Source organism: Taudactylus pleione, unplaced genomic scaffold (assembly GCF_031769625.1).
Source record: "Taudactylus pleione unplaced genomic scaffold, aTauple2 ptg000722l, whole genome shotgun sequence".
In the NCBI taxonomy this organism is placed as follows: Eukaryota; Metazoa; Chordata; class Amphibia; order Anura; family Myobatrachidae; genus Taudactylus; species Taudactylus pleione.
In genome coordinates, this window is record NW_028285124.1 from 197,799 (window position 1) to 216,623 (window position 18,825).

At 47.4% G+C, this 18,825-nt stretch overlaps 1 protein-coding gene across 1 annotated transcript in view; it reads right to left on the bottom strand.

The window, feature by feature from the left end:
• Positions 1-1,805: 1,805 nt before the first annotated feature.
• MYORG (myogenesis regulating glycosidase) overlaps positions 1,806-18,825 on the bottom strand; it is a 145,902-nt gene continuing 128,882 nt past the window's right edge. Inside the window, exon 2 of the mRNA XM_088456836.1 lies at positions 1,806-7,965. Coding sequence (XP_088312962.1) covers positions 5,871-7,895 — 2,025 coding nt within the window. The 5' untranslated portion in view covers positions 7,896-7,965 and the 3' untranslated portion in view covers positions 1,806-5,870. The remainder of the gene's footprint in view (positions 7,966-18,825) is intronic.

The window sequence follows — 18,825 nt, forward strand, 5'->3', positions numbered from 1 at the left end:
CTCCTGATCTCTCGCAATGGACCAGGCTATGCCCGGTATCTGGCAGAGAGACTGAGCTTGGAGACACTCGGCTCAGTCCATAACAGCCGGAGAACAGAACAGCGTTTTGCACTATTCTGTCGTCACAGGATGCAGTGGTTGTAAAGGCAAAGATGGTTATTACTCAAATAGTCTATAAAAAAAAAAAAAGACCCTTCCCCTCAGCTTAAAGGGAGTATCCCAGCATCCAGATAACAGCAGCGTACAATCCTTCTTGATGTTCAAACACAAAATACACACACATACATATACATATATATATATATATATATACATACATGGCCCTTTTTATCCCATTCTTACACACAATATCACAGGGGGGTAAATTATTTTATTTTTATTTATTACCAGTTATGTGTATAGCGCACACAAATTCCGCAGCGCTTTACAGAGAATATCTTACCCTTCACATCCGTCCCTGCCCCAGTGGAGCTTACACCCTATGATCTCTATCACATGCTCACATAAACACACACACTAGGGTTAATTTGTGTTGGGAGCCAATTAACCTACCTGTATATTTTTGGAGTGTGGGAGGAAACCAGCACAGGGAGAATATACAAACTCTGCACAGTTAGGGCCGTGGTGGGAATCAAACTCATGACCTCAGTGCTGTGAGGCAGTAATGCTAACCACTACACCGTCTGTGCTGCCCTGTGTTCCTTTTAGCCAATCACGGTGTCTCACAAAGTATAAATAACCACAAATTACATGTCACAGGAACAAACTGAATTTCCTTATTCCCACCCACAACTCGCTGCTTTTCTTACAACACAAATCTCATTTAGCATAGAGTATAACTGTGTCTTACAATGTAAATCTCACTCACAGGAGCTGGTAAATGACATTCATCTTCTCACATACGAGGATCTATGCGTACAATCAGTTTGGGCTTTATCACTTCCAGTACTTAGGGGCATGTTACACAGACGCACAGGAGACCCCCCCCTGGGGGGCACAGAAAGCTTTGTACATAAAGGGTTTGGCCACTAGGTCAGAATAATGAACATATCACTTCCAATGTCAGGACGGCAATTCCTATTACAGTAAAATGCTCTTGAACCACAGACCTCTAAGTGCATTAGTCTATACGTATGTGTATGAACGTGTTTCCCCAATTCCACACCTGTGCACAGCTCAATAAATAGAACATGGTAAAATACATTATTGCCTATACATTTACAGTACATGGCATCCTGCGCCTAAAGGTCCTTTTAAAAAATGGCGCAGCAGCACGAGGCTCAACACCTTCAGTGCCGCGGTGGCCATTTTACACACGCAATGTTTTAAACAGTCGGATTCCCCTGGTCCGCACCAGTTCTAAGTCAGCTGCTCCATTATCTGTCCGTGCAGCTGGATGGGCGTAATCTGTTCTTCTGTCAAGAAACCACCATCAAAAATATAATTTGCAAAGATCTATGTTTAGGCATCCAGGCCGCGTCATGGCGTCTCTGTACCGGTGGCAAATTTATTAACAAAGATCTCCGGATTTATATTATCATGTAGTATTCAAAGCTTATCGCAGTGCCCCGGGGAAGATTTCTATCGTGTCTAGTGTAACCCCCTCCCTTATCCCGCACCTGGGAGAGGTGAGCAGCCACCATTTTATATTCCTATAGCGCTACGTCAGAGCAGGCGATATAAAAAGGGTATAGCGCTGTAACTAGAAGTCGGGATCACCAGTGAATCCGCCCGTCCCGTCTGGTTATGTTTATGGTGATCAGAATTCATCCAGACAGAGACTCAGAGACTGACAGCGACACGTCTTTATAAATCAGGCGCTTTTATTCCTATATCACACACATTATATATCACACATTATAACATATATCACACATTATATATCACACATTATCATTTTAATGCTAAATTCCCTTTTAAAATACTTTGCTTTATGTGTTAGAGGTTACATTCAGAAAACACATCACCTTGTACATAATTCTATGTAGACGATGGACAGGACATTCACCAGAAATAAACGTGAACACTCAAATTCCCTATTCCCAAAAATGATCTAAAATATATTTAATATGTATTAAAAAAATATCAGTAGAAAAAAAAATGTCTTTAGCTTATTACATTCCACATAATGAGATTTTCCTTTGGTCACATCCAAGTATCATGAATTAACATTTCAGTCTATGCGTTTGTCAGATGGAACCAGCGTACAGCGATGTCTACACTACATTACCCATCATCCCCGGCTGGCTTACCTACATGACATACAGGAACCCTGTACATGGGGGGGACACTACACGGGAGCCCTGTACATATGGGGGGGGGGGGGGGAGGACACTACACGGGAGCCCTGTACATGGGGGGGGGGGGGGCACACTACACATGAGCCCTGTACATGGGGGGGGGGGGGAACAACACTACACGGGAGCCCTGTACTGTACATGGGGGTTGAGGGGGGGGGGGGGGCGGGACAGAGACACTAGACAGGAGCCCTGCACATATGGGGGGTGGTGGAAGACACTACACGGGAGCCCAGGACAGAGACATTATAGATCATCATACGTCATACCAAGCCCGCTGATCGTGTTATGTTCTGTGGCCCCATAGCAACATTTTATAAGGGCCCCACGTACTGCCCGAGGGTGAAAAACAAAAACACAAGAAAACATGAGGCTTTGATGGGGGTGATGGGACCCGCAAGCTGTGGTACCAATGACACAGTGTGTCCCCCTCCCCACTGTCGTTACTGAGCACTGACAGATCTCACCCACTGTGGCCACCCCACAAGAGACCTGCTGGTTACACAAGGTAGAAATCTGCTCACCCCTCCGAAACCAACACCAATTACCGGTAATCCCAATCTCATTACTCCCAGTCCTTCCACTACTAGTACTGAGCATGATAACCCCTCACTGACCAGGGCCCTGCGCGGCCAGACACAGCTCGGTATAACCCCTCACTGACCAGGGCCCTGCGCGGCCAGACACAGCTCGGTATAACCCCTCACTGACCAGGGCCCTGCGCGGCCAGACACAGCTCGGTATAACCCCTCACTGACCAGGGCCCTGCGCGGCCAGACACAGCTCGGTATAACCCCTCACTGACCAGGGCCCTGCGCGGCCAGACACAGCTCGGTATAACCCCTCACTGACCAGGGCCCTGCGCGGCCAGACACAGCTCGGTATAACCCCTCACTGACCAGGGCCCTGCGCGGCCAGACACAGCTCGGTATAACCCCTCACTGACCAGGGCCCTGCGCGGCCAGACACAGCTCTGTATAACCCCTCACTGACCAGGGCCCTGCGCGGCCAGACACAGCTCAGTATAACCCCTCACTGACCAGGGCCCTGCGCGGCCGGACACAGCTCAGTATAACCCCTCACTGACCAGGGCCCTGCGCGGCCGGACACAGCTCGGTATAACCCCTCACTGACCAGGGCCCTGCACGGCCAGACACAGCTCGGTATAACCCCTCACTGACCAGGGCCCTGCGCGGCCAGACCCAGCTCGGTATAACCCCTCACTGACCAGGGCCCTGCGCGGCCAGACACAGCTCGGTATAACCCCTCACTGACCAGGGCCCTGCACGGCCAGACACAGCTCGGTATAACCCCTCACTGACCAGGGCCCTGCGCGGCCGGACACAGCTCAGTATAACCCCTCACTGACCAGGGCCCTGCGCGGCCGGACACAGCTCGGTATAACCCCTCACTGACCAGGGCCCTGCACGGCCAGACACAGCTCGGTATAACCCCTCACTGACCAGGGCCCTGCACGGCCAGACCCAGCTCGGAATAACCCCTCACTGACCAGGGCCCTGCGCGGCCAGACACAGCTCGGAATAACCCCTCACTGACCAGGGCCCTGCGCGGCCAGACACAGCTCAGTATAACCCCTCACTGACCAGGGCCCTGCGCGGCCAGACACAGCTTAGTATATGCAGTATGTGCTGGATGAAGGACAGTCCCTGCATTTATTAGCGTATCCGGGGGAACGTTCTAGGTCTCTGCCACTGTACAGAATACACACAGAACGCGCGTGGCCGGGGTAGATTATAATATATCAGTAGATGTGGACGGTGATGAAGAATCAGTCATTGAATAGCAGCAGCCGGGGTGCAAAACGCGGCATTAATATAACACAAAAAGGGATTAGTATGTTCTTACATAGAACGTCCAACTGCGCCATGCAGGTCACCAGCTTATTGGCGTACAGAGCGAGCCCCCTGTAAGGTGCAGACAGCCCACTGGTAATATATACGTATCCTGTACCGTATAACCCATAGACACTACATGAACTCAACTGCAAATCAGAATAGCTGGTTTTAATAATCATTTAGTGCAAAAGAACTGGGGGCAGAATATGGCAATAATCAGATGGTCTCTCTGAGGAGAGATGCGCAGTTATACCCCAACTACTATCTACAGATGAAGCAGGATTTATTTCAGCATCCCAACTATCACCAAGCAGCTATTACATCTCAGTGATGCATTGCAGAATGCGAACTAAAGTAGACTCCATCTGCGTCCAAGCACAGGCAAGGGGTAAATCCATGCAGCGTATAATCATACAGGTAGACCGGGACAGCTTTGCCGCAAACACACGGATGCGAATCGCATAATCTTCCAGGTCTGAATCTATTAGTAACTGGATTATGGAGCTTAAATACTGAAGTAAGAAGCAAAATCAAAACGTTCACAACGATATGGGCTGCAGCGAGAGAATGCACGAGGGTGCAAGCAGCAAGGCACTTACATATGGCGGGCGTTGTGGTCTGATCATTGTGATCTCTTTGGGGGGGGGGGGTGATAGCGCAGGTACAGGCCTGAGCCAGCGGTGAGGGCACATCCCGAGGGCGCGGCTTCGGTTGTAGGACAGCTCACGTGAATGTAGTTACAAGGAGGCTCTTTGTCATTCCTTAGTGACCCACTTGCTCCTGTGTGTAATTAGCCCATTTGTGCACCCCCCTAATATCCTCACAGGGGACCCTCACGTACGGCCTCGTTTCTGGAGACAAGTAAACACAACTGCCGAGAACTCATCCGTGTTCCCTTTCTACCAGATCTCAGCTCCAGGCACATACAAAGTGATGGGGGTTTAGGTGGAGGCGCTGGTTACACTCGGACAATACTGAGCACCCGCCACAAACGCCACAAAGCAGACGTCAGACTAACTGCGGCTGCTTGAGAAGAAGCGGAAAGAATACTCAGTGCCCCCTATAAAAAAAGGTTTTTCCCCCACTTGACGGGACTTTGCGACTACGTCCAACGCTAGTTCACACAGGAAGCACAACGATATTAGGGAACATATTCAGCTTATAAGGGCCGTCAGGCGCTGCCCGACCCAGGAGATAAAGTGCAGAACAGTGACTTGTCCCTATTTACTAATCTGCAGAGCATCACACCTGTCCGGCTCTCGCAGCCCATCCTCGTATAAAGCAGAGCACTGTATTGTCACTAAATAGAATAACGTAACATGATCGTTCTCTATTCTGTGCCAATTACCAAACTTGTTACTGTACTTCTAACCCGAAAAAAAGAGCGGTCAATAGGTGACTTATTACCACTAAGGACAACTCCAAATACCTTTGTTCCTACCAGTCAGTAATCCTTTCAGACCACTAGAAAATAGGATAAAATAAATGTAAAACAAATATAGTACAATTTCCACAATTATCTCAATTGTACACTATAGCAGAGTTCCCAAGCAGAGATAGGGAAATCCTTAAACCATGGTCTGCTAGTGTTATTTGAGGACGGGTTGGGGAGACACAAGATTAATACTCTGCTTTATGACGACGTGCTGGTGCAATGTAAGAAACAGGTTATACGATTAGTCATGACGGATTTACTTCCAGTAACAGACGGTATCAGTTAAGACACCCAAGTGAAATAGGCCACTTCATCCAAATCTACTGGGTAGTCTGTCAGGAGCACGGGAGTCCTTTGGAACAGTTCTCCCTTGTAACTGCGCCACTTGCCGACAGGAAGGTAGACATCACGCTCCTGTTTCCCCGGCTCCAGAACTGGGGCCACCATTACAGTGTCTCCTATGAGAAACTGGGAATCAATTTTATGTGCAGCTTCATCATTCGGAGAGATCCACCAGATGGGCCGAATGATGGGATCTCCGGTGTCTGTGACTTCCCCTGCAAGTTCCAGAAGTAGAGGGGCCACCAAGGACTCGTGGATTCTGGTGAACTTCTGAGCAATCTCAATCACCTCCTTATCGAAGAGCCAGGGTGGCACAGAGAACTGCATTGAGGGCATGAACGCAGAGACCTCCAGCCACCGGATGTAAAGCTCTTTCATATCTTTTGTAAAGTTAGTGTAGGAATTCCCACCAATCATGTCTGGCAAGATGAAGGGATACCCAAGCATGCTGATGGTGAGGACCGTCGGTATGAGAGACTTTAAACCCAGCTCGTATCCCCACACGGAATCCCGGTCTATGATCCTGAAGAAACAGGATATGTTTTGAGACTGATAACCAACTCTTAGCTCCGCAAGGTCATAAAACTGATCCGCCATTTCAGTGTACCTCCTGCTGAACATGTTGGGATCGGATAACGGCTGAAACGTACTGAACTGTTGTGGGAGATAACTTGTTTCCCCGGCATCAAACTTAAATGACGAAATGCCATACTTGGTCCTAAGCATTCGTAGGTTATTCTGGAACCATTCCTTTGTGCTGGGGTTGGTAAAATCAAGGATGGCTCCAATACCATTCCACCACTGGACCATTGCAGGTAGCCGGCCGCTGGGTTCCTTCACAAACAGTCCCTTTTCTATGCCCACGCCAAAGTTGGAGGAGTTGTAGTTGACGAAAGGATGGATCCACAGTGTCACTTTGAAACCATCTTCCTTCAGCTTTTTGAACATGGCGGTGGCGTTAGGAAACTTGACAGGGTCAAAATCAAAGTCACCATAGTAGTTTGTGTACATGTCATCTATTTCTATATGGCTGTAATTAAAATTGTATCTCTTTATACTTTCCGTGAAGTTCAGCAGCTTCTCCTGATCAATCGCAGTTTTGTACAGCGCCCACGTTGACCAGATTGGATACTTGAAGGCACTTTCCGAAGGTATCCTGCTGGGCTTGTTGAAATATCTCCTCACCATGTACTTGTGAATAGAGGTGACATCAGAACCTACGCATACCCTATAGCTTAGCTCAGGGAAGGGCGGCTTTCCAGGGGGCGGTTTGTAAGGGGAATCTTTGTATCTTGCTTCAAAGAAAAATACCTTCTCAGTGCTGTTCCACCCAAGGTGGAAAGGAACAGAGGCGTTGATCTTAATAGCAGTCGCATTGGATGACAGCCAGTAACTTTCCAGGATTCCACCAAAGCCTTCTCTAAACGAGTAGACGTCACCAGTTATGAAAGGCTTGGGCTCCTGGTATCCAGATAGTTTAATCGGCCAGTGCTGTGTACCCATTTCAGCCCCCCCATACCAATAAGCATCATCCCAATACATGGTGTGCTGGATGGCGGTATTGGCCACAAATTCCTCCCAGCGCACCCGGTAGCACATGACCGTGTCTTTGTCCTTCTTCACAGTCTGAACAAAAAATTTCAGCTGTCCCTTGTCGGATCTGGCACAAGAAAGAATTTCTCCATACTTGGCGCAGGAATCTAGATTTAGAATGCCGGACTGGAAGGCCATCCTGAAGACCACCTTCCCCTGGTGGTTGTGTATAATGAATCCATCTTTCTTCAAATACAGCAGCTCCGTCTTGAGATGATCAGCTTTGCGGAGTGAGATGGAGTAGTAGCACCAGGAAACCACTGCACAGATGACCAGTATAACTCCCAGTAAGACTGCGACGATCAGCGGTTTCTGTTCCTTCGAGACCTTCTGCTTGACCGAGGTGTTGTTTTCCGGCAGGAAAGCGTACATGATGCTGGAGGAAGGGCCAACGGGTCTATGGCTTCCCGATTACCGATAATGGATGGACACTGCTTCAGGCCTAGAATTTAAAGGGAAAAAAAACAAAAACTAAAATTAGACACCTGTATGTACCATTCACTTGTAACCACTTCTACATATTCACAGCAGAAAGTTTTGCATTCAAAGTGAAAAATAATAAGATGTTACTTTGCTATTGAAGCTGATCAGTACCAGAGAATGCGCTATAAAAACTAACACACCTCAACAGCACGAGGAAAATACAGCAGAGGAACTTGGGAAAAAAAAAATTACAGAAATGTGCAATATATATATATTAGTATTTTGCACTCAGGGGTTTAATATAGTAACGTTATTTTACATGCAGGGTGATTCTTGGCGGCCTGATTTCTACAATGCAATTTAGGTATCAGCTAGGACAGGACCCACCCAATGCTACAGATGTGTCCACAGCTACCTATCCCCAAATCACGCCAAATAGCTTTGATTAGCACGCCATGGACGCGCCAGCAGAACACTGATCCTAAGTACTTGGTACACTGTAAGCGAACTTAGACGCAAAACTTAAAGAAAGTATGTATTCCGGATAAGACTGGTCCGGCGGGCGTGCACCGAGCCATGTATAGTTTTGCTTTATCTGTGGCTTCATACCAAGTCCATGGCTACAAATATAACTAATCCCAAATACACTAAGGGCCTGATTCAGTACGGAACGCAACTAGGAATGCTATAGCGATTACGCACGCCGTCTCACTGCGTATATATGCTAATCCTCTGTGATTGCTATGCAATCACGGCACCTCATAATGATGCCCACCTTACTTTACCCACATCCGTATTACTGAGCAAGCCAGACACCATCAGTAACATGGAGTACCATCACAGCCTCACACACACTTACACAGGCTCTGACCTTACTCAGGAATTACTAACCTCATCACACACAGTGATTACACAAGACTGAGACACCATCGGTAACATGGAGTACCATCACATCCTCACACACACTTACACAGGCTCTGACCTTACTCAGGAATTACTAACCTCATCACACACAGTGATTACACAAGACTGAGAGATCATCAGTAACATGGAGTACCATCACAGCCTCACACACACTTACACAGGCTCTGACCTTACTCAGGAATTACTAACCTCATCACACACACTGATTACACAAGACTGAGACACCATCGGTAACATGGAGTACCATCACAGCCTCACTTACACTTACAAAGGCTCTGACCATACTCAGGAATTACTAATCTCATCACACACAGTGATTACACAAGACTGAGAGACCATCAGTAACATGGAGTACCATCACATCCTCACACACACTTACACGGCTCTGACCTTACTCAGGAATTACTAACCTCATCACACACAGTGACTACACAAGACTGAGAGACCATCAGTAACATGGAGTACCATCACATCCTCACACACACTTACACAGGCTCTGACCTTACTCAGGAATTACTAACCTCACCACACACAGTGATTACACAAGACTGAGATACCATCAGTAACATGGAGTACCATCACAGCCTCACACACACTTACACAGCTCTGACCTTACTCAGGAATTACTAACCTCATCACACACAGTGATTACACAAGACTGAGAGACCATCAGTAACATGGAGTACCATCACAGCCTCACACACACTTACACAGGCTCTGACCATACTCAGGAATTACTAACCTCATCACACACAGTGACTACACAAGACTGAGACACCATCAGTAACATGGAGTACTATCACATCCTCACACACACTTACACAGGCTCTGACCTTACTCAGGGATTACTAACCTCATCACACACAGTGACTACACAAGACTGAGACACCATCAGTAACATGGAGTACCATCACAGCCTCACACACACTTACACAGGCTCTGACCTTACTCAGGAATTACTAACCTCATCACACGCTATAAGACAGTGTTGGCTAACTGTGACACTCCAGCTGTTATGGAACTACATAACCCAGCAGGCACTGCTACAGTTTTGCTATTAAGGCATGCTAAAACTGTGGCAGGGCATGCTGGGATATATAGTTCCACAACAGCTGGAGTGTAAAGGTTAGCCAACACAGCTATAAGACCTCAGGCTGCTTATGGCATTGCAGTGGATAATTTATGCACGCCCCTGCAACGGCGTTCAAACACACTGGCACGCCTGCATTTCGCCAACCTCCCCCCTCCCCAAAATGGTACTTCCTGTCAATCACTCAGCGATGGGTCTGCGTAGTCACTGCAATCGTAGCGGAGTATCCGCGTACGCACACCACGATGCATACGCAGAACGCAACAATGGGCAATTGCGTGCATGTTTGCAGTTGCGATCGCTGCTGAATCTGACCTATATGAAAATCTGAGGAAATAGCGCACAACACGGGGATCACGCCAGGCGGGACGCACCACGTGGCCCAAAAAGGGTCGGCATATGAGGACACTTATGTAAATCTCTACTTGTTATGATTTGTGCTCAAGGTGTAATCAGCCCCTTTAGGTCAGCTGTACGCTCAGTGGGATGGATAGATACATGTACTATATAAACTCTGTCCTGGGTACCACGGGTACCACGGGTGGTACCACCACCGCCACCGCCACCACCTGTGCCCCAGAAGAGAATACACGGTTCATAGGACCCCAGCCCCCAACCTACGTACGTGCTCTTCATTCAGAGTATGGGGCGGTCACCTTACTGCTGCAGGGCCACATCCCAGGGCCCCAGTGTCACAGGCTCATTCCCCAGGATGGGGGTAAGGAGGCATCCTGGGGTCCTAGGAGGGGGCTGACCGCCGGCTGATGGATGCACACACAGAGCCACGGGCAGGCAGGGTAAGAGACCATACGAGTTATACTTTCAGGAAAAACATGTTGGCATGATACAGATTTGCATGTAAATAGGGGCGCACAAAAGAAATGGCATTTCGGCGAAGATGCGCGAGCTGAATCTACACGTGCGCCTGGTTTCCTACCACCCATAATCACTGTGCACCTGCCCCTAATATATACTAGGTACAAATGACACGCCTCCAAAAAGGAGACTTCTGTTACGTTTAACTTTAGGTACACGAGAACGCTGCGTCTCAGCTGAAATCCGCCCCTACGGTTGTAAGCTCAGATGTGCTCAAAAGAGGTATAACTCCGCATCACCCGTACATGTGTGCGCCCAATCCCTGGGCACGTGCAACGCAAATTCATACAAGACACCCCGCAAAACGGAGGCACAGTCATCTCCACATCAGCTCCTTTACCACCAACATTTCAGGCTGGCACCTTGTATGGTCCTTAGAGTATTGTAGTCCTGGGGGCACTAACATTTCAGGCTGGCACCTTGTATGGTCCTTAGAGTATTGTAGTCCTGGGGGCACTAACATTTCAGGCTGGCACCTTGTATGGTCCTTAGAGCATTGTAGCCCTGGGGGCACTAACATTTCAGGCTGGCACCTTGTATGGTCCTTAGAGTATTGTAGCCCTGGGGGCACTAACATTTCAGGCTGGCACCTTGTATGGTCCTTAGAGCATTGTAGCCCTGGGGGCACTAACATTTCAGGCTGGCACCTTGTATGGTCCTTAGAGCATTGTAGCCCTGGGGGCACTAACATTTCAGGCTGGCACCTTGTATGGTCCTTAGAGCATTGTAGTCCTGGGGGCACTAACATTTCAGGCTGGCACCTTGTATGGTCCTTAGAGCATTGTAGCCCTGGGGGCACTAACATTTCAGGCTGGCACCTTGTATGGTCCTTAGAGTATTGTAGTCCTGGGGGCACTAACAAGACCTGGAAATTAGGAGAAGCTGATACACGAAACAGCAAAACAGGTGACAGAATCCAACACACAACAACAGACAGTCACACAGAGAGGGACATATATATATATATATACATATATACACACACAGAGGATTAATATACACAGCGTGGCCTTCACTCCCTAGTACAAAAGTTATATTCATGTCATTCAGCAATTACTGATTCACAGAACTTCCCAGTAACATGCCTGGTGCCAGCTCTTCCTCAGCCGGGCTAAGTATTGCTGCCAGACAGAAGATTGTAAGCGCTATACAATTATATATACAGTATGTACAACACCACAGCCCATCTCTCCCACGGTCAGTCTATAAGGACGACTACAATGCAATTTGCTGCACAACAAGTAAATAATCAGATGCATCAGGCTCAGGAACTCACCAGATCTCAGGATACTGAGGCAACTTGGAGTCATTAGGTTTTACTCCTACAGAACCCAGAACTCCTGTCTGTACGTCTACAGGAGGTCACTGAGGGCAACGTCTGAGGCCAACGCCTGAGACGCAGCTCTCACTGGTGACACGGTGCAGATAGACACAGCCTGGATTTCACCTACATGTATCTTCTTCAGCAGAACTAACTGCTATAAGCCGGAGGATTCCAGTCTCCCTGCAGCACTGGGCACGATGTCAGGAGGGACGGGCACGATGTCAGGAGGGACGGGCAGATCTGCCAGGAAAGTCATTTGACTCTCAGCTCTCACAGAGTTGTTACAGTGTTCCAGAAATACATCCTCTCTGTACCGAGAGCCGGGGGGAGGACAGGACCAGACTGCGCTGCACCTCGCCTAAGCCACTCACTGTACATATCGCCCCGCGGCGTTCTCTCCTGTATACAGAACACCCCTCATACACAGCTGCTGACACTAACGTAGCATTTTGCATGTAGACACACCCGCACACAGTATACAGACATGCCGCATATCATTTTAATCAGCATTACCTGCTAGTGCGATATATTCATATCACTTTGCAAATAAGTCGCATTTGAAGGTAAAAAAGTTGCATGAAAAGAGGCTCCACGCTACAGAGTCGCATGGAGGTAAGATGTATGTACTATTCACACTAACAATCATTTACTAATTTCACTTCAAACATATGATGGTACTGTCGAAGCCGGATAATTGGCTGAGACAGAATCGGTTTAAAATGAAATCTGCGCGATGCCATTTTGCAAATGACAATGAGACGCCATTTTGCGACTGGCCGCCCAGCGCCATTTTAGTGAATCTCACCATTATAAGTACATACGGCGATGCTATTTAGCGTTGTGCGATTCCCACGCAATAGAAAGAAGTTAAAAGTCCCCATTAAACAAATACAGGCAGTCACTAAAACATATAAAATGATTAACACACAAACACGTAGTCGCACATCGCTAACTAGTGTCTTTTCTCAATTCCCCAATACTTACACACTGCACACTTACATAAAAGGTTCCCTAGTATTAAAGTGTAATATTCAAAGGTTTATTCAGTAATTATTAATGTTGTGAAATAAAGTTTATTTGATATCTAAGGTTTAGTACATCGTAAGACAGTGTTTGGTGTTGTACTGATCCACTGTGTCTCAACAGATTTCCAGTATCATCGGTGAGAAGATCGCAACATGCGTCTGCAAATTATAGACTAGAGAGAGTTAAACATTAAAATGTACTCTGTTATCAGCTTAGATTTATTATGCAGCAGGAAAAAAATAACACAAAAGGGCTGTTGGAGGCTGATACGTGTCCATACGAATTAACCTATTAACTATCCTGTAACAGAAGCACCATGAAGGAGAACCAATGGAATCATGCCAATCTGTTCTATTGTTTGCCTATCCCTGTAAGTGTATATATGTGCGCTCTCTGAACCCAGTTTTGAGTCTTCTTGCTGTGCTGTTGACGGAAGTTTCTATGCTGATGCCGGTATCTGGGTCCAGAGCGCATGCGTATGTAACAACTGTAGCTTGGGTCTGTATGATTTACTTGCGCTAATTGTATTAGATCACAGTTTAACCATCTGTTTTTATATTGAATAATATCTTTTTGTGCTTTGGAACCACACTCAGTCTGAAAGCATTTATTTCTTGTGCGACTCATTACGCTGAATAGCGACAATTGTTAGACGGTATAGGCAGGAATCGGTTGTTAGAAGGTATAGACAGACAGGAATCGATAGTTGGGGGCTCGCAGTGTGAAATCATGCTACCGGTCACACGGTAGCACTCGGTCAACGATCTCTCAGCAAAAGGGTGGAGGCGTCATAACAGGAGAACGCATTATGCCTTCTAAATCTGCTACCACTTTGTTGCTGAGAGTCCGCTACCAGTTATTGTGGCTTTAGGAGCACTGATAAAGAATCCAGGGACGAGGGAAGAAAACGTTTGTTTTCCTTCATCGATAGTTTTTTTTGTGTTAAAAAAGGGGAAGTCGCATTATTGTGTATGCGACTAGTCGCACAATAGCGTATACGTACTTCCGGTATTGCTGCCACGTGTTTTAAACAAAGCTGTTGAGAGTGCATTGATACATAGCATTGTTGTAAATATCTTGATCAGTGTTGCCATAGTCTGGGAGAACGTTTATTTTTCTGCGCAGGAAAAGGGTGTGTAACAGTGAGTATTTGTTGGTAGGGGTAACATGTTCCCTAGTTAAGGGTATCGTAGGACCCTTAAGTGCTAGGCGCCTGGTGTCAGCCTAGTGGCTCGGTAGTAAATACCGCAGTCTATACACATAAGCAGGTGTAGTTGTCTTTGTTGTAGTTTTGGCTCTCAATGTGATTACAGTAGTCAGTGATCAGTTAGGGTTATTTGAGCATGGTAATTGGACCGCACAGTTTTGGCTAAATTGTGATTGTGAACTGAGCAGAGGGTGGACGAAATCACTGAAAAGGGTGTTATTGGAATGCCTACATGCTCGCAGTTGAAAGGTAGTCAAAAAGGGATTAGGTGAGTGGAAGCATCTGGACTTTTCTTACATAGGTTTTGTGGGCGCGGCTGACGTTCACAGGTAAGTGAAAGTATCTTACTAGTCTTTCACCAGTTTAAATCTCCATTGAAAAGTTTAGGGTTCTCCCAGGATGGGGGCCAAGCAAACGGTAGAGAGGTTAGATGATGTGCTGCTGTTGGAAGCGCCGATTGGGTCGGCACGGCATATTATGCATACTAAGTACGGTGCTTAAGTGACTAGGTACTGTGATGTATGGTTTAAAATGACGAAGAGTGTTAGACCTTTCCCCAGAATTTGTAGCTTTGATAAGGAGGTATTGAACAATGTCCGAGATAGTATCTGTATGGTGCGTTCTCGAATGAAAAAGGTAAAATATAACAAGCGTTTAATGTTGTGGAAGCATGAGGGAGATGCGTGGCTTAAAGGTGTGCAAGCGAGGCAAACTAGCGTCACGAGCACGTTACGTGAGAGCGCACCCGCAGCGCTAAACTGCGGTGCGTGCCGCGAAATAGCGCACACATGCAGCAAGGTAGCATTGCGGAAGGTATTGCCAGTGGTTCACTCACACCACCTCCGCCCTATGCGGGTGCAGTTGTTGTAAAAACCCATAAAAATGTAACAAGTAAATTGTACCCTCTCTTAAGTAATCATAAGGAAAATGTTTATGATGCGGATGATGAGCCTATTGTTATGTCTGCCATTTCCCAGGCTGTACACATGTTAGATGCTCCACCACGGCAATCACAAGTGGTGGCCCCGTCTCCATCAGTGATAGTACAGGAAGTGTTAACATCCACTGCACCCGTAGAGGAAGTTGTTAACCCTATACGTAGCAGTAATAGACTGAGGCCCTGATTCAGAGCCGGACGCTCTGACAGAGCGCTCGCTTTGAATCAGGGCCGTCCCCTCTCCTTTTTGGAGCGGCCTCCTGGCCGCTCGCATAGCTGTGGGTGACCACCCACAGCTATAGCGAGCGGCCACAATGATGGATCGCGATGGTCAAGACCATCGGGCTTGCGACGAGACCCTGCCGTAGGGTCTCGCTGCCGCAAGCCCAGGAGTGCTTTCGGCTCTATCAGAGCCAAAAGCACTCCCACTGACATCACTAGTGACGTCAGTGGGGCCGGCCCCAGACGGCAGGCGTTCCCATGGGAACGCCTCCGTCTGGGCAGCCATGCCCCCGGCACCCCCTCCAAAGTGGGCGTGCTGTCAATCACCATCGACAGCACGCCCCCTTTGGTACGAGACCCATAACGTTATTCGGGACTCGCACATGCGCACGACTGAGCCGGCTCCCTCGTGCGCATGCGCACTTGGGCAACATCGACCCGCTTGCGAGCGCTCAGGTCAGAATCAGGCCCTGAATCCCCAGCCAGGTAACAAGGTCAAAAGTAGCAGTGCGGCTGGTCTGCATCCCATCCGGACAATAACCATTCTGAATGGGAATGTGGATGCGAACGGTGTAGTGTCCACAAGGGAGGTAGCAATGCATTGTCCTTGGACAAGAGCGGAGCTAAACTACATAATGAATGATTTCCCTGATCCTAAAAAGGAATTAGCCAAATGCCAAAGATTTTTGAACAATTTGGGTAGTCCTCACGAGCCAACCAATAAAGATTGGAGAGTGGTGTTAAGTGCTTGGTCTTCCACACAATACCGACGTGAAAGTTTATCACGGATTGCGTATTGGATGGAGATGTTCCCATAACAGACGAGAGTAACCAAGGTAACATTACCCGCATAATAACTCAATTGGGTGTATATTTTCCAGTAGTATTTAACTGGAGCAAAATTATCACCATAAAACAAAAAAAGTGAATCTGCAGAGGATTACTGTACCCGAGCTCTGGAGGCTATCACCCAGTACACTGGGTTAGAAGATATTAAAGATAGCACTCACCACAGGGGAATGATCATCACTGTACTTATGGATGGTCTAAAAGAGACCTCACTACCTGGCTGGAGGGGAGTCACTGTAGACACCCTCATAGAATCCACCATTGAACATGATAAGAACATCCTTATAAAAAGAGACTCAGAGCGAGATACTAATGGCCGTTAGTATTCAAGCTCTAGAAGGAAGGACTAACATCACAGCCAGCAGACACACATGCACCTGCACGACTACATGTCCTTACCAATCCTGAACCACCTCACACACAGCCCTACCCCACTTATCACACACAGCCACAAAACCCATACTATCCACAACCACCGTATTACCCTCAAACTCCTTACCCACACCCACAATCTTTCCCTACTGCTCAACCCACCCGACTCACGAAGGTGCTTCAACTGCAACCTAGTGGGACATGCAAGTAGGAACTATAGGGTGAAGAAGGTAGGACCCCCTAACCAGGGAGTACCTGTATATCCTCATAAGGGATATACACAGAGTACAAGGAATTTCCAGCAGTCACCAGCTCCAATTGTAGCCGTAAATGCTTTATTAGAGGGCGAGAGTCAACGCTATGGGTCAGGTCATACCTGTAGTCTACAGATAGTCAGGTTAACGGGAAGTACTAGGGAAGAACCGGTCATGATGGTTGATGTAGCTGGTACAAAATATCCTTTTCTTGTAGACACAGGGGTGACCAGGTCAGTAATAAAATCTCCAGCTAACTTACAGGTGACCAGCGAGACAGTACCAGCAATGGGTGTAATGGGTAAAGTGCAACATCATCCTTTAACAAAATCCACAGAGGTCACTATCGGGCCATTGCATACAAGGCATTCTTTCCTCCTGGCAGCAGCGGCTCCTACTAACCTACTGGGAAGGGATTTGTTATGTAAGATGGGATGTGTTATATATTGTACCACTGATGGTATATTCTTAGATATCCCAGAGAGAGAGCTGACCACAAGCTGAGGGATATGTTGGACACTCCCCAAAGGATAATGTATCACTCTACTGGTACAGGTAAAAATCCATCTCAGGTAGATCAAATGTTATCCCAAATTCACTTTGGACCAAGGATGGACAGGACACTGGCAAACGCAAGTACCGTAATGGTAAATCTAAAAAGTGGTAGGCAAACTTAAAAAATTCCCCAGTACCCATTAAAACAGTTGGTAGAATTAGGGGTTTATCCCATAATTGAGCGATTGTTACAGCAGGGAATTTTAGTCCGTACAGCAAGTGTAGCCAGCAGTCCCTTCTTTCCTGTGAAGAAGAGTGGTGGGAGGGGTTATAGGCTGGTACAAGACCTTAGAGGGGTTAATAAGGTGGTAGAGAGCCAATTTCCCATAGTGCCAAATCCAGCTGTCATTCTTATGCAGATCCCACCAAAAGCAACCCATTTCACTGTCATTGACCTCTGTTCTGCTTTCTTCTCTGTACCTCTTCATCCTGACTGTCAGTACCTATTTGCTTTTACATACAGGGGTGTACAATACACAGACACGATTTCCCCAGGATTTCATAGATAGCCCCAGTATCTTCTCCCAGGCCTTACACGACTGTTTACAATCTTTTCAACCTGCCAATGGATCTGTTCTAATACAATATGTGGACGATTTATTGTTATGTTCTGATTCGTTTATGTAAAGTTTAAATGATACTAAACTTTTATTACTTCATCACTCACAAACAGGACACAAGGTTGCTAAGGACAAACTACAGCCATGCCAGTCCAGGGTTAAATACTTGGGACACTGCCTAACTCAGGGGTTACGACATCTCACAAATGACAGAATCCAAGCCATACAGAACATGACACTGACGCAGAATCAACAGCAAATACGTACCTTCTTGGGAAGGTGTGGATACTACAGAATGTGGATCCCAGGTATTTCTATTTTTGCCTTGCCATTACAGGACTTAGGCCCTCATTCAGAGGCGGTCGGAGGATGCAAGCGGTCGCTCAGAAACTGGGCGGCCGCTTGCATCCTGACCGGCCGCCTCTGTTTTGGTCGTTAACCCACAGCCTAACACCCACAGCTCTAACGACCGCTAGGGTGATGGTCACGATGGTCATTGACCATCGCGACCATCGGGGCTTACGACGAGACCCTAGGGTAGGGTCTCACTTGTCGCAAGCCCCGAAGAGCTTCTGGCTCTGTCAGAGCCGGAAGCTCTCCACCGACATCACTAGTGATGTCAGTGGGGCCTTCCCCAAACGGCAGGCGTTCCCATGGGAATGCCTCCGTTTGGGCTGCCACCC